Source organism: Haemaphysalis longicornis, unplaced genomic scaffold, assembly GCF_048455015.1.
Source record: "Haemaphysalis longicornis isolate Haplotype H1 unplaced genomic scaffold, Haemaphysalis longicornis Haplotype H1 scaffold_2, whole genome shotgun sequence".
Classification (NCBI taxonomy): Eukaryota; Metazoa; Arthropoda; class Arachnida; order Ixodida; family Ixodidae; genus Haemaphysalis; species Haemaphysalis longicornis.
The window spans coordinates 67,256,260-67,273,335 of NW_027526295.1; the positions used below are offsets into that span (position 1 = coordinate 67,256,260).

At 46.6% G+C, this 17,076-nt stretch overlaps 1 protein-coding gene across 1 annotated transcript in view; it reads right to left on the bottom strand.

Moving 5' to 3' along the window:
- LOC144168032 (retinal-specific phospholipid-transporting ATPase ABCA4-like) overlaps nt 1-17,076 on the bottom strand; it is an 87,618-nt gene that overhangs the window by 16,312 nt on the left and 54,230 nt on the right. The window contains exons 8-10 of the mRNA XM_077697121.1: nt 15,370-15,528; nt 13,799-13,980; nt 10,288-10,461 (exon numbers count right to left, since the gene is read on the bottom strand). Of these exons, the coding sequence (XP_077553247.1) occupies nt 10,288-10,461; nt 13,799-13,980; nt 15,370-15,528 (515 nt within the window). The remainder of the gene's footprint in view (nt 1-10,287; nt 10,462-13,798; nt 13,981-15,369; nt 15,529-17,076) is intronic.

Consider the following 17,076-nt stretch of genomic DNA (forward strand, 5'->3'; position numbering starts at 1 on the left):
CGGCTGGCGCGGTAAGTGCGTTTCTTCCCGCTTCCCGTTTCTCAGCACAGTCACTCCGTATGGGTGCAATCCTTCGCGACTGCCACACCAGTAAAGCAAAAGCGAAATTTTCCCTCGCTCTCTTTAGCCGCGCAACCGGCCGACAGCGGCCACCGCCGCGCCCCTGCTCGGCCGTGCGCCTGCTTTGGCCGCTGTGGTCGTGGCCTACAAAATATTGGCAGACTGCGCATACATACATACATGCATTCATACATACATACATACATACATACACACAACATATATACATACATGCATACATGCATGCATATCGGCGTTGCGCTGCTGAGCACGAGGTCGCGGTTTCGATTCCCGGCCGCGGCGGCCGCTTTTCTGATGGAGGCGAAAAGCAAAAACGCCCGTGTATACGAGATTTCGGTGCACGTTAAAGATCCCCAGGTGGTCAAAATTAATCCGGAGCCCTCCCCTACGGCGCGCCTCATCGCCTTCGTTGCGTCGGCGCGTTAAACCCTACAATCACATGCATGCATACATACATACGTACATACATACATACATACATACATACATACATGCACACGTACATACATGCATACATGCATGCATACATACATACATGCGTACACGCATACATACATACATACACACATACATACATGCATACACGCATACATACATACATGCATACGCACATACATATATACATACATACATGCATACGCACATACATGCATACATACATACATACATACATACATACATACATACAAACATACACGCATACATACATACACCCAAGAGCACAAGTTTACGGACCACGGAAGCAGCAATTTTGACTTATTTCTCTGCCACACGGCAGCCCAGAGTACTATCTGCGGTAGTTTTCATTAGTTCAGTACAGATACATCTTGCATGCATTCGACAGTTTGTCGGGCTGCCATAGGAAGAGAAATATTCTAAAATTGCCATTGCCCTGGTCCGTAAAGTTTTGATCGTGGCTGTACATACATACATACATACATGCATACATACAAACAAACATACATAAACACATAAATAAATACGTACTTGCATACAAACATGTATAAATGCATGCACACATAAATACATACATACATACATACATACATACATACATACATGCATACATACAAACAAACATACATACACACACAAATAAATACGTACACGCATACGTACTTGCATACAAACATGTATACATGCATGCATGCATGCATGCATACATACATACATACATACATACATACATACATACATACATACATACATACATACATACATCCATACATCCACATATGCACACATACAACATAAATCCATACTTATAAAATGAAGCGCCCGACTGACTGACTGACTGACTGACTGATCGTAAATGTCTAACGGAAAGTGCTGAACCCAGCGACTTGAAACTTTCGGAGCATATTTTTCTCATGGTGTAGGTGCTCACTGAAGCGTGATTTTCGGAAATCATGCTTAACAGAAGAAAGCGGGGGAATTGTGTTTTAAAGCAAAGCTTTTCACCTCTACCCCCCAAGGGTTCTTTCGCGACCATTGGTGTCAACAGAAAACTCCCGCGAACAAATAAAAGAATTTCCTGGCGCCGCCAGGAATCGAACCTGGAACTAATAAAGTACCAAAGCGAGCGCCCGTTGTCTTACCGATTTAGTACGAGCCCAAGCGGAAACGGGGAATGCAGCTGGTGTACTCACCGAGCTCATTCATATACGGGTTTACCCCCTGCATTCTCGCTGAATATCACGTGATAGCGTTACGCGACCTCTCGCGTAACGTGGCACGTCTAGCGGCCCTGCGCGCCTTGCGGGTGTGCTAGAAATTGCAAAAATTAAAGGACGCTAACACCAACGCATGTCATCTCAATGTCCTAAAGCCTGTGGCCTCCAGTGTTCAAGCAAGAAATCACAGTTACTTGTCGTCCGCCCTCACACCAAACGACACATCAAGGAACACATTCGAATGCTCCTTGATGGTCAGCACAGAATGTAACTCCGCTTCATGTAATCCCGGACTCTTGACGACAAGAACTAAAGATTCTCCCTTTGCTTAAAAATATGAACCCCTCACACGACGGGAGTCGCCGACAAGGACGGGCTCCAGCGCTCGACCTCATCCTCGGTGGCGATCATGAAGTCGTATACACAGATGCCTCCCAACATCGAGAGCAGCAGTAGGCCATCATCGTGGCTACCTCCAGAACTAACCTCCTTGCGTGTGCCTCACTCAAGACCCAAGACATCACGGCGGCAGAAGAGGCAGCCATTGCCTTGTCTCTCACTCAACCAGGGGTTCGGAAGGTAGTCACCGCTTCCCAAAGCCTAGCAAAATTACCAGTCGGGTTGAGTGTCCCGACCTGCACTGCGTGTGCTAGAAAAAAACACTCTACAAACGATTGCATCCAGCTCATCTGGAGACCCGCTCACGCTTCAATGAAGGGCACCGAACACGCCCACCAACAAGCCTGCGCTTTAACCCCTCCCCCCCCCCTCCCCGGCTATGGAGCTACACGAGGACAGTCACCGCTCGTCACGTTCAGGGACATAGCCCAGCATTATCGCCTTCAGAGACAGACCCTACCTTCGCCCTAACCTGACCTTTCCAGAGAACAACTACCCTACGGCTCTTACAATCCGGCTCCTTCCCACACTCGACGTGTCTTCCCTTAATGCACCCGAATCGCCACTACGCTGAATCTAAATTTTGCTCAGAAGTAGGAACACTCCGCCACATACGCGGGGTGGGCGACTTTAGCCCTGAGCACTCTCCTCTCTTTCCGTCAACTACCAACAAAAGCAATGGGAGTTGCTGCTGCCCAGCCCCTCTCCGCCTACCCAACTTCAGCTGGTGGACAGGCGGCGCGCACTGTGAAGAAGGAACCACTCTCCTGGGCCACACTCTGGGCCGTTCAGATATCTGAATAGAAGTATTTCTTCCTCCTCATCCTGCTCCTCCTTCCTTCTATGCCACCAATCTCGTCGCCTCCGTCCGCGGCGGCAGAAACGGAGAAGTGAGATCGTCTAACACCGGTTTTGAGCTTCCTTTAATTTTGTAAAAAAATGTTTCCACTCATGTGCTACACCAATACAACTCAATCAACCACCGTTCATACATCATGCATTGATTTAATACTTACTAAGAATATTTCTTTGAACTAACAACGGGTGTGGTTAAGTGCATTTCATTTCTCTCTGGTTTCACTATTTGTAGAGTGACGTGAGGGAATTCAAGTGACGCCCCATGCGTAATCGTTGTGGGTGCCGTTTACAGCTTCGTTTTCCAACCACATCCACATGGTGGGTTGGCCTGAATTGTTTTTCTAAATTCGTGATTATCTCGCTCCCCCGTTCAGGTATTGAATAGTTTTTTGCTGATTTTAGCTCGTAAGATTCTCTAAAAAGTCATTTCACAGTTTTACCCAAACCAACACTATTGGCTATAGTCTGCATGTGGCAGAGAATGTCGATGTTTCGAAAGATCCCCTAATATGTGTTTCACTGCTTGAATCAACCAATTGGTTTTCACCGATAAATTTTACTCCTAGAAATGCACCAAACCAATTCTAACGATTTCGGCCTGCGATGCCACTTAAAGCAGGAAAATGATTTTTTTAAAAATTACACCCATGACGGGTCGAAAAGGCCTAACATTTGATGTGACTGCTGAAGCAAGCAGCTGGTTGTAGATACTTCAAATTTGATGAGCACATTTCTATTATGGTGAAAGAGCTCGATACGGCCGAATTTTTTTAACACTTTAGCCCCCCGAGAACTGCTAAATATTTGGTTGAGATTTCTAACAGGTTTTTGTTGATATGCGTAACCAATGCAAATGCGGAAAAGCTGTTTTGCAAAATATTTCTGTAATGTGATAGGGAGGATAAGTATTTTTGGAACATTACCTGTTCTTACGGATTTCTAAATGCTCCGACCTCTGATACATACAATTCCTTTTTGGTTATCAATTCTGCCCGTAAAGTTGTCTAAAAACAAATTTCAGTATTGAGACCAACTAGAATATTAGAGGCGAGCGGGATTTTCGAAATTACACGCTTCTCTAAATGGAATTCATTTCCATTTTCTCTTGTGGCAGAGCGCTCTCCATCTGTTGGGAATTTCTGCGACCACACGCATCCCGTAAGAGCCCATGTTCTTTATTATAAGTGATTGATGGCTATCTTTTACACTTACAAGATAATAGTTCCATGAGTCAGTAGTCCTTTGAATACACTGTCTTGGAAGAATATCGATCAAAATAGTTCGAATAACGCACGAGTTCCAGCAATTTCCCATATCCGTACGCCTCCAGGAGGACTCCATGCATTGACAGCAAGCAGGAGTCGCTTATTGTGTACAGTTTCGAGGTAAGACGAATAAGAGGTAATCCAACAAGTTTTATACCCATTCGTGTAGTCCGTACAGTGGCCCATCCTGGCATCGCCTGGTACTGCCACTGGCCACCAGGGGGCCAACGCAAGCAGTCCATCTCAGCATGGGCTCCGGAGGTTTCGTTCCAACGAAAAAAAACCCTTTCTTCGACGAAAGAAGCTCAGTACCAGATCGCGGAACGCATAAGGATCACGGGGATACCACATTTGCCACCGTGAGTCAATATTTTACGATTTTATCGCCATTTGAAGTTCCGAAACGGCGGTCGCACGCTAAGCCTACTTGGAACAAGATTGACACCGGCGCGGCTCCGCGATTCCGCCGCCAGCGGTGATAGAGGAGACGCCTTCAAACAATGACGCGGCACCCCTGACGCGAGACAATGGCATGGATATCGAAGATGAGGCTGAAACCTCAAGCACAGCGGACACCCAAGAAGATTGGATCGACGTCGTCAGTAAATATACGAAGAAGGCGGCCAAGAAACTGACCGGAGATGGAGTAGCAGACAGCCTCGTTCCCGAGATAGAAACAATCAAGAGTACTAAACAAATCACGCCCCCAAAACCACCGACACTCCCCAAGAACGACTTCAAGGTGGTCATCCGCCCCAAAGACGGCTTTGACTTGAGAAAACATGCAGCTACGCTCTCCGACAGCCTCCTGTCCGCAGCAAGACTCACGTGGAAGCAGGCCCACCTGCGTGTTCGTACTGATCACGGTCAGAACATCATGACCGTCAGCACACCGCACGAGCAAGTAGCACGGGTACTCAGTACAGCTACCCAGCTCAAACTTCAAGACAGCACACACGGCGTAAGCCTCTACGGACTCTACCCGCATGACTCCTGCAAGGGGGTCATACACGACGTACCAGATCACTACACCCCGGAAGACATCCTAGGAGACCTCTGGCTACCAGGATATGAATTCGTGGCGTCCAGAAGACTCGGAAAGACCAACTCCGTCGTCGTTACAATACTGGGCTCCAAAGTACCATTCTATGTTTACTACAAGGGGGTCGAAACCCGCTGCTACATCTACAGGACGACGGTCGAGTACTGCTTCACGCGCTAGAAACTCGGACACCGTGCGGACGTGTGCGCAACCCCTACTGTGGTGGCTTGCTGCAAATGTGGAGTGCACAATCCTGAGCAAGGACACCTGTGCAACCCTACCTGTGCTCTCTGCCAAGGCAGTCACCTAACGGCTGACAAGGAGTGCAAATAACAATTCAAGGAGCCCTATATACTCAAGAAAAAGAAATGGGATAGCGAACACACCCTACGACAGGAAGACATCACCCGAAGATCCAGAAGCAAGTCCAGGGGCAAAGAAGCAAGCTACCAGGCCAGGTCCAGGTTCCAGTCATTCCCGGGATCTCCGCAGCGGCAATAATCGGAGCCGTTCGAAATCCAAAGCACCTGTTGATCGGGCCAACAACGCGGGAAGCAACATCAATCAGGTGAGCTTGGCCAATCTTCTCACTCCCGTTGCTCGCCCCCCTAAAGCACCTTGTAGTGATTGTACAAAGCTACAACAGGAAATTAAAGCATTACGTGCTGAGCTACACACTCTTAAATCTTTAATAACACAGGAACAACCCCCCGCCACGGCTAAACCAAACACTCCGCCCAGCGACAAAAAGCGCGAGATAGAATCTGCCCCGAAATCAGACGCTTCCTCCCCCACTTCGAGCGCACCAGACATGGCACAATCCGGGACCATAGCTGAGCTGCTACAAGAATACCACAGCCTGTCGTCACCAATAAGTGAGCTATCTACTCAGAATCAACAAACCGTTAAGCAGATAAACGCTCGTTTAGATAAGCTCGAAGCCCAACAGCCATCAATCCTTGGTCGTCTGGCCAGAAAAGAAAAACCGTATCAATACCCAGGACCCACCGACGCAACCCAGATAGAACTGTCTACCATCAACAATGGCTAGCCCCAGGACACGCAACCTCCCCCACCCTCCGCATGTGGCAGTGGAATTGTAGAGGATGCAAGGAAAAGCAAAGACTTCTGCATCAATACATTGGCTCCGTTGAATACCCCCCAGATATTATTGCCCTACAGGAAACTAACGCCACTGCCAAGCTTCCTGGCTACATTACGCACACCACGCAAGAAGGTCGAGATGTCTGCACCCTCGTCATAAAGGACATTATTGCCGTCCAACACATCCTCACTGCAAGCAAGCACGATCACACGCTTACGGAACTAATCACACAGAAACCCGGCAAAGAACGCAGCACTTTCATTCTCAATGTTTACTGTCGCCCGAAGAATAAAAGAGCTGGTCTCGCTTCTCTCTTCCACCAGGTGACTATGAAAGCGGGCACAAGCCCCCTCCTTATAATAGGAGACATCAATGCAGCTCATCCTGCCTGGGGGTACTCCTACTATAATAATCTAGGGAGAGAAGTCGCAGACTGTATGGATGAAGAGAACCTGACGCTACTCACTAATCCAGCCGAACCAACAAGAGTGGGGAACAGCGTCTCGCGGGATACTTGCCCCGACCTCACTCTCGCTAAAAACGCCCCCCACAACTCCTGGCACAATCTGGAGGAAAACCTTGGGAGTGACCACATGATAATCGAGACTGAGCTTCAGGGATCCCTCTACCGAAGGCATCTCAGTGAAGCTCGAATAACAGATTGGCATAATTTAAGGGAAAGCCGGCAACAAACTCCAAAGGACCACATCATAGACATCAAGAATTGGGCACAGAAACTGCGAGAAGACATTAAAAACCACACCAGAGTCCTCCAAACCACCACCCAGACCCCAGCTATAGACAGCCATCTCTTTCATTTGTTGGAAGCTAGGCACAGCCTCACTAGGCGATGGAGGAAACAAAAACACAACCGGAAGCTTAAGCTAAGCATTGCAAAACTGACGAAGGAGGCAGAGGCCTACGCAACGAAGCTCTGCCGGCAGAACTGGCTTGGAAAATGTGATGAGCTCCGAGGCACTCTAAGCACATCCAAAACCTGGAGTCTCCTCCGATACCTCATTGACCCCGACAAAAAGCAAAGGAGAAACTAGTAAAACCATGCAGACAATCATTCTTCAATTTCCGAGAACCACAGACGATTTGCTTCGTGCTCTCCAATCGCGCTACATACCCAGTTCACCCCCTTTCCACCCGCCTCCGTACAATGGCACCCCAAACGCTCACCTCGACCGCCCTATCACCGAGGCAGAGGTTAGGGCAGCCCTTGCAAAAATCTGGAAGAACATATCACCAGGAATGGACCAAATCACCAACAGAGCTCTGTCAAATATTGATGACAACTCAATCTGTGCACTCACGGCATACATGAACGATTGTTGGGAGAGAGACGCCATACCCTCAACATGGAAAGAAGCCGAGGTCAGGCTTATCCCAAAGCCGGGCAAAGACCCGAGCATAAAAAATCTCAGACCGATTTCTCTTACTTCATGTATTGGAAAGCTCATGGAGCATGTTGCTCTTAACAGACTCCAGGGCTAGCTTGAAGAATCCCAACGCATGCCACACACAATGTTTGGTTTCCGGCCACATCATTCAACTCAAGACATTCTCTTACAAATTAAAGATGTTCTGAGCAAAACCAACAAGCTCACACCGAAGGCCATTTTGGCCCTCGACCTAAAGGGGGCGTTCGATAACGTCAATCACAAAGTCATCCTCCAAAACCTTAATAACCTTGGCTGCGGGGAACGAATGTACGCATACATTCGAGACTTCCTAACGGGTCGTGTGGCTGTCATCAAAGTTGGGGACGTGATCTCTCAACCCATCACGATTGGATGCAAGGGCACTCCGCAGGGGGCGGTGCTTTCCCCGCTTCTCTTCAATATTGCCCTCATCAACTTTCCAAAGCAACTGGATCAAAGTCCAGGTCTGCACCACGGAATATATGCTGACGACATCACGATCTGGATAGGGGAAGGCTCAGAAGGCGAAATGCAAGACAAATTACAACAGGCTGCAGACGTTGTCCGAACCTATGCAGCAAACTGCGGCCTCAAATGCGCCCCTCAGAAGTCAGAACTCCTACTGGTGCAAAAGAGATCTCGACTCAAGAATGCCACTAAGACAACCATAGAAATAGAATTAGATGGGGTCCTCATCAAACCTTCACCCTCCATCAAAATATTAGGGATGACCCTTCAAGAAGACTGTTCTAACTCTCAGGTGATCCGCAAACTCGACCCTTTGATCAGTCAAATCACCCGCATGCTACGCCGTATCACAAACAAGAAGCACGGAATGAAAGAACAAGACACGATTCGTCTCGTATAAGCTTTCGTTGTATCCAGAATTGTCTACATCGCTCCCTATGCCACACTCAAAACGTCTGAACGCAATAAGTTGGACGCACTAATCAGGAAGGCCTACAAACAAGCCCTCGGACTACCGATAAGCACATTGACCGAGAAACTGCTTGGGCTTGGACTCCACAGCACCGTAGACGAGCTCATAGAAGCCCACCTGACCGCTCAGCAGCAACGACTCGCCATCTCTCCAACTGGCCGTCACCTTTTGCGCCGTCTCAGATATTTAGTAGTGAATTCGGGGCCTGCCATGGAAGATATTCCCGAAGAAATCAGAGAAAACGTCAAGGTTTCCCCTCTACCTCGAAATATGCACCCTCAGCACCATGAGGGCCGAAGAACAGCCAGAGTCGAAAACTTAGAGACAATATATGGGCAACAAAGCAGGGTGGTGTACACAGACGCTTCAGACTACGCCCGACAGCATGCTATGACGGCAGTGGTCACTGACACGGTGCGAACACTTACGAGCCTGACACTCAGACTCGCCAATACACTGCAAGCGGAAGAAACAGTCATTGCGCTTGCCATCTCTCAAACTGAAGCCATGACTGTAATCTCAGACTCACACGGAGCATGCAGGAATTATATAAATGGACGAATTTCCAAAACCGCCCTTCAAATCCTCCAGCAAAACCCTCCTAGGAGAAATGTGACTATCCTCTGGACACCTGCCCACTCCAGTCTTCGTGGAAACGTCGTGGCTCACACGAGTGCCCGAGAATTAGCCGGCCGGGCTCCACAAGAAGATCAATAGAGGGTTAACCAGCCGTTAGTCACGTACAGAGAGATCACTCAACATTATAGGCTTTCCCGACAGATATATCCGCCAGGCCATAAATCCCTCACAAAAGAGCAAGAAACCTCACATAGGCAGCTACAGACCAATACTTTTCCGCACCCTACCAGGCTCCACGCTATATTCCCCCCAATGTATACATCCACTTGCCCTCACTGTGGAGAACTCTCAACCTTATATCACATGGTGTGGGCTTGTCAACATAATAAGAATATAGGCAGAATACGAAATCCAACTTTAGAGCAGTGGGAGCGAGAGCTGGCCAGCTCAGATCCTGACCGTCAGCTTCGGCTGATCGAGAGGGCGAAGGCGGCAGCAAGCTCTACTGGGGTCCTGGACTGAGGACTCCACTCGCAGCGCTGTTATTTGATATGAATAAATGTTTTCCTCCTCCTCCTCGCCGGGTACTGCCGCTAGTACGTACGTGCGTACATACATACACTTACGCACGTAAATACATACACACATACATAATACCCACATTCATACATGCATGCATACCTACACCCATTACCAACATACATACATACAGCCTACCTACATACATGCATACATGCATGCATACATGCATGCATACGTACACGCATACATGCATGCATACAAACATTGGTGCGTCTGTTTCAAGGACTAACTTCGTTGTGCCTCGACTGGAAGCAGTTGTGCCTAAGCTTGATCCCAAAAAGCAAAAAAAAGGGCTTGGGGCACTTGCTTGTGTAACTAACGTTTACAATGACACACCTGTGAGAACTGAGCACGATGGAAGCCTCGGTAGCTTTCTGGATGGCGCTGATGAAGTTGATGATGCGCTTGCGTGCCGAGCTGCCGATTCCAACGTACGGCTCGTCCAGCAGCAGAAGACGGGGCACGCCTAACACAGCGATGCACAACGACAGTGTCCGCCGGTTGCCGCTGCTGAGAGTGCACACATAAAAAAAGTATTTCAAAGTTTCCAACGTCGGCAGATAAAAATTAATGTATCCAACTGCCGATTACATTGCCCGTGCTAGTAACACATATGATCACGAAACTTCCTATGGTGCCGAAGAAAAGGTGGTTTTCTACTTTTAATATGCGCGCCGTTGAAAGTAAAAAACGGCAACCATTCCGCGATTGTTGATTCGGCGATTCCTCAAGCTCCTCAGAACCAAAAATTTTCAACGAAGTAGCAAGTATGTAGAAAATGGTCGTTAAACATTTTCGAGATTGAGAAACCGCTACAGAGTGTTAGGAATAAAAAAAATTTCCTGGTGGTATCTTCGAACGACATTTTGGCTGCACGGCTGGGGAAAAAACGCTAAAGTGTTTCGGAAGGCTTAAACCTTAAAAATTGCAGAAATGAGGACAAACACAAATCTCACGTACTTGTTTCAAAAAATGACTAAAGTTGCGACAGGTTGTATTGATACCAGTGCTATAAATTCTAGATGTTGGGACACGTACTGCGAGCAATACCATGGCATTATGCCTAGTTTGAGTTTTCTGTTCGATTTTAACCTTTGAATCCTCTCACTCCAATGGCCACTGCTCAGCTGCAGTTTCATCTTGCAAAAAAAAATGACTAGGGCCTTGAAGTCTTCTTAAGTGGTTTCAGTGCAACACTGCGACCATATAAAATTGTGGATAGGCGGTATGCTGCCTTCTTGCTTGGGCAATACATTTTAGGGGTTACGTGGGAATTTTATGCTGTCGTCTCAGCGAAATAAAAATTGCTAAATCTTGCGTGAGGTTTCATTACAGGTGTTATCTTCATTGGTCCATCTTCCCTTGAGTGACCGTTCTGAAGATCGTTAGAAAGTCCGCAGTAAACCGGGACGTATTTGTACTACGCTAACATAGTATGACACAGGCGGGGTAAAGCGGCAAGCTTTTGCCAGGAGAAGCCATTGTGCTTTCGCATCCAAAGCACGTAAGGAGACATAGATGTCCCTGAAGAGCACTGTCCAGGTAGCGCATGCTTAGAATACTTCTTGGAGGGCTTTACCATAGGGGGTAGTGTAAGCTACCCCTCCGGTTGCGGGTCCCGGCACCCGAGTGCGCACGCACCCATTAATTAAGGGGTCATTTCGACCGTTCTAAAGACAATGTGTCTGCGCACATTCTTTCGCAGGTGGAACAGCTCCCAGCGCAGTGCCCGCGTGCGCATGCGCTGTTGGAGAGTCGTTTAGCATAGCTACGCGCTATGATAAAACAATCTCAAGTCACGTGTCCCTGTGTGCATATGGGTTCGATTCGCATCCCTGCAACTGACTGAAGGTGTTGTCGCCATTGGCCTTCTCCTCGTGTGGGCAATCAGAAAACCTATGGGAACCCCGCACTGAGCTGCTACGAATAGGTAACAAGGTATCCATTTAAAACGAAGGTGATGCACATGCGATGTAGCATAGAGTGTCGCCATTACTGCCCATAGTGCTTTCCAACTGAAAGGACATACGCAGACTTAAGTGTGCACAGAAGTAAGGTATTGACGCTGTTGTAGTAGACGTTAAACATGTACATTTTAGAACGGTTTGTTTGAGACTTGGGGGAGTTGACGGTTTGTTGTGCAGTTAACTCGAAACTGTTGCACATGTATTTCTGGGCTTTTGTAAGAGATTTTTCAGAGAAGGCTAAAAAAGATCTTCTGCTGTATCCTGATGTATCTTATTTTCAGTGGTGAAAATGGTAATGTGGTGTTTAATGATGTTCTTGCGTCTTCGGTACTCCCTGAAAAACGCAGGTTTCGAATTTCAGCAGGTCACTTAAAAGTTGGTGGCAGACCTCCAAGGAACTATTTTTGTGAAAGTTTCCACCACATTGTACAGGTAGTCAAGGTTCAACCATGTACGTCTGGGTGGCTTCTGCACAATTTCTCAACACATTTGAGATGTATTTTCTATGCGTCGTTTTTGACATGTTACGATGTCTTTGGAAAAGGCAGCGTTGTCAATATATGTAGCACTGTTCTTGGTAATGTTTAAAACTTGCGAATAAAAATCAGATGTAGAGCTGTTCGGATACTTGGCTGTCACTGCGGGTCTCTGGGCTTGATTCCCGTTCCTTCCCTGCACTTTATTATTTGAAGGCAAGAATATTTTTGAGCTCATTCACTGCTCAAAACGCCGGTACTTTTGCCTCATAGGGCTTATAATGCTTTCGCGAGAGCAAACCATCAATGTAGCTATCAACGGGTGTACCTATGCTGCGTGTAGCTATCCTGGAATAAGCTAGGATGCATGTAAAGCGCAGTAGGCGGGCCGGTTCAATTGCAAGGTAGCTGTATTGCAACGTATAGGTTTTAATTGTCTTTCTTTGAGGTGTCCTTGTCCTAAAGAAAAAGCAACTTTGCCAGGTGAATTTGTTCGTATCAACCATTTCCTCAGGGTGTATGACCGGTTTTCAGCAAGGTGGACATTGTGGGCCATGACCAAGATGACCGATTTTGTTTCAAAATCTAAGGTGGTATCACCATCGATGCTTTTAATGAAGTGCTAAAAATTCTCCCAAAATGGCTCGTCGTGTCTAGGACTGTTATGGATATGTTTGTATGTATAAACCTGGACCACAGTTTCACGCGTTCAGTAACGTCGGTCTCCTGCTACGAACCCCAGAGGAGAAGCTTTTATTAAGAGCCGACGGTGAGTTGTGGAGTCTGCGACACAAATACTTGAGCAAAAACTTTGTATGGGTCACAATACCTAAGAAGGACGAATGCTTAGCCTGCTCTCTAGAATGCTTGATGCGTGGCTCTATCAAGAGCGCCTGTTTTCTGCATTAAAATGTGGTTCTTCTTCTTTTTAGTTAGAGCTAATATCAATTTCGAGAAACAAACACAAGTTCTTCATAGCAAAACAAGGCTCTGAAAGCCATGTTACTAGCAGAAAGTAGCAATATTCATCGGCACCTCAGTCGAGTTCGCCGGAATGAGGCATAATACTACAGGGTTCAATTTCGAGAAACAAACACCAGTTCTTCATAGCAAAACAAGGCTGTGAAAGACATATTGCTAGCACAAAGTAGCAATGCTCATCGTCACTTCGGCTGAGTTCACCGGAATGAGGCATAATACTACAGGGTTCAATAAACAAGACTAAGAGCATGATTATTAGCGTAAAAAAACGACACACGAGAAAGACCAGAAACAAGTTCCCCAAAATTAGAAAACGTTCTTATTTCTGTGCCGATCTCATAGAATCGTTTTCTCATGCTTTTTTTGTTATATATGATCGATGTGCAAGAATCTGAAGAGTCACAAAAAACGGTTGGTTGGTACCTGTATGTTCGTACGAGCTGATTCGCAATTTCTGTGAGGTTGAAGATGTCGAGGAGGACGTTCGTGTACTCAGGAGTCATGGCGAGGCCTCTGAGGCGCCCAAACAACAGCACGGTCTCCTTGCCGGTCAACACGTCGAGCACGCCGTCCTTCTCGGGGCAGTAACCAATATAGCGTCGGAACTGAAAGCGGAAACCACTCGAGTCATTTTTATGGTGGCTGGTTTGACAAAGCTCAGTGTTTTTTCGACGACCAGGCTTGTTTTGAATGACAGCTTGGTTATTTTTTCATTTTGGTCTAAATTTCTGTCACAGCAGTGCAGTTTCTTGACAAACTAATTCAAGGAGGAGTTGAAAACTATTGTCTAGAACAATCGGCAGCAAAAAATAAAAGGAACAGCCGTCATTACATACGTTTCTAATTTCTCTTAAGCACAGCATTACCCGGGAACCAGAGCTTACATTTAAAATTTTGACGAATCCGGATGTACGTCTGTCTTTATCAGGAACTGGCTTCGTACCTCAATTTCAAGCTAATGGTACAAGTAAGGAATGTGCACAGTTTGACGTAGGTGTAGGCACTTTATGGTATACGTGCGCACAAAAACAACGCACCCTTGTATGAACATATTTTGTGGACTTCTCTTGACATAAATTATTTAAAGCACTTAATATGTCGTGCGCTGTAACTAAATTTCGCTAAACACTATGGTAATATCGGAACTCAGCGCTCGACAAGAATATGAGCCCTGTAAACATTTTGTCACTGTACCAAACCCTATAATTACCTTATAATATTACGTCCTGAATGAGTGGAATACTTGTAAATGGTACCGTGTGCGGCACTCGTTGCTAATATCACAAAATTTTAACGCTCTTGAATTCCGCATTCAGTCATAAGTATAACGATGCTCCTATTAATTTGAAATTTCAGAACCAGAGTGATGTGTTTGTGTGTAACAGAAGCTCTAATGAATGCCTTGCTATAATTGAACGTGGGTAATTCTCCTGGCCGTTATAAAATACCAACCTAGTATTCAAAGCGGCAATGTAAATAGTATGTTCAGTGATTTCTGGTCATAAATTTAACATTTTAGTAACTTGCGTACTCAACTCAATAATTCAAAATTTTGCCTGTTTAGCTCAAGAAAAAGGCGGCACATTCGATATCACCTTCTCAAACCGATGACTTTTGGTATATGGAAATTGTTTGAACATGTTATCGCAAAATGGTGCAATATTTCCAAGTAATTATGCTTTAAATCAAGAAACCCTACATTGAAAGGTGCCCGTCCACCTTCAGCCGATTACATCAAAGCGCACAAAGCTCTCCAGGCGCGTCTGATTGTTGTGAGGACGTTGACGTCATTTCTCGTGATTTCATCAAAACATTTCGCCAGGTCATCCAAGCTGAACTTTTGTAAAAGCTTCTTGAATAAACGTATCTGATTTGCGCTTGTCATTATAAACAACAATGAGTTACATCGGTTTTCCATTTTCACTGGGGATAATAAATCCGCCGTCTCGCGGCAGGATCTATCGCTCCTCAAGTGCATGCGGTCAGGTTCTCACCTGTCGCGGTGTCTGTACAAGTGAAACACCGGTTATATAAGCATCGCCCTCGTGCGGGAGCAGCTCCCCAGTCAAGATGCGGAACGTGGTGGTCTTTCCAACGCCGTTCACTCCAAGCAGGCCAAAGCACTCGCCCTTCTGCACGGTGAAGCTCAAACCCTGAAAGAAATGAGTCGTTGTGACGTTTTTTTATTATATCTAAAGCATCACATACCCCAAGAGGCAAAAAAACAGGCGTCGTGAGCAGCGGATGGCACCAAGTTCCACGCACATTCAACTCAGAAAAAAAAAACAGGTGGCGGACACGGGATTCTATCCCCGCTACGCCGTCACGGGGAGTGACTTGACTACTCTGCAACTGTTGCATTCGAAGTATCGTTTGCAAGGTAAAACTTTGTTTACAAATTTCAAAGAACTAGCCTTTGGTAACCGAGATGATTTTAACCCAGCCACACACCCAAAAAAAGAAACGTTGTTTAAGCGAAAAAAGGGGACGACTAAGTGTGCGCCCATGCCACTCCGTAAAACCAAACGGTAAGGTGCTGATGGTGTTTACTCGTGTGTTACTCCTTACGGTTCGTTAAAACGTTTCTCCTTACCCGTTGAGTGGTTGCGGTATTTTCGCTTGTTCCCGTTCCTGCTATTGGCGTCGCAAATCGTAAGCTGTATGCTCCTCGGGGATACGTATAACGCGTGACCTTCCCGTTTCGAAGTTACATGAGACCGGTGCTCGCCATTGCCACGTAGCCAATGAGGCCCGAACCGCCGGCCTCACTGGCTACATTTCGGATTCATTGCTCTTTCATGCATGGTGTCGAACCGGAACCGAACCCGAATTTTTACCCGGAACGGGAACCGAACCGAAGCCGTATTTTTTTCGCCATTTTGGAACTGAACCCGAACCGAAACGAATCGAAAGAACCATTCTGAACCGGTTCCGGGAACGGCTAGTGAAACGGTTTTGGAACGCCTAGTGTCAAGAAAAAAGTATCGAGTTGGACAAACCTCGATATTTAGGGTGTCCTTGACATTTGCAAATTTTGCGGCGCTCTCCCTCTCAACCGATCAGAAGGTTTAGGTGCACACAGAATAGCCGGAATCTTTTTGGGTGGCGGCAACCTAAATGCTATGAAATGTCATTCTTTATGTCGTTGCTAGCGTAAGATAGATATCACACACTGAAGCTAGCAAATAGTTGCCTTATGCGTGTTGTATTCATCCTAGGGTATTCGAAACAAGTATTTATGTGAGATAAGACTGTAGGAAGAAACTAAACTTAAAGAAAAAAACTACAGCGATGAACTCGTTTGATGCGAAGGAAATCCGATAGCGTTCTTCAATGCCTTCTGTCTCTTGGTGCTACTGTTCTGCAGCCTTGGTATGCAGGCGACCACTACAGCTGCTTGTGAACTCACTAAGCAACTTACTATCTCTACTACAACCCAATCGCTGTCACCTGTCGCTGAAGTATCGTTAGCAAGTTACGATCGCCGGAGGTTCCCTATAGTCAGTGAGTATTTATAGCTGTTCCTTCATTCTGGCTCGCCTGTTAGTAGGTGGAAGGTGGGGACAATGGAACCCCTTTGAATGCCATCTGACACGCTTGACAGGTAAGGGTGACGCCGACGCCGGACAGTTCTCGATTTTTAGATGCAGAGCATCTGATTCACTCGCCTTGTCCCTCCGGCGTCGTCGTCGTTGTCGTCG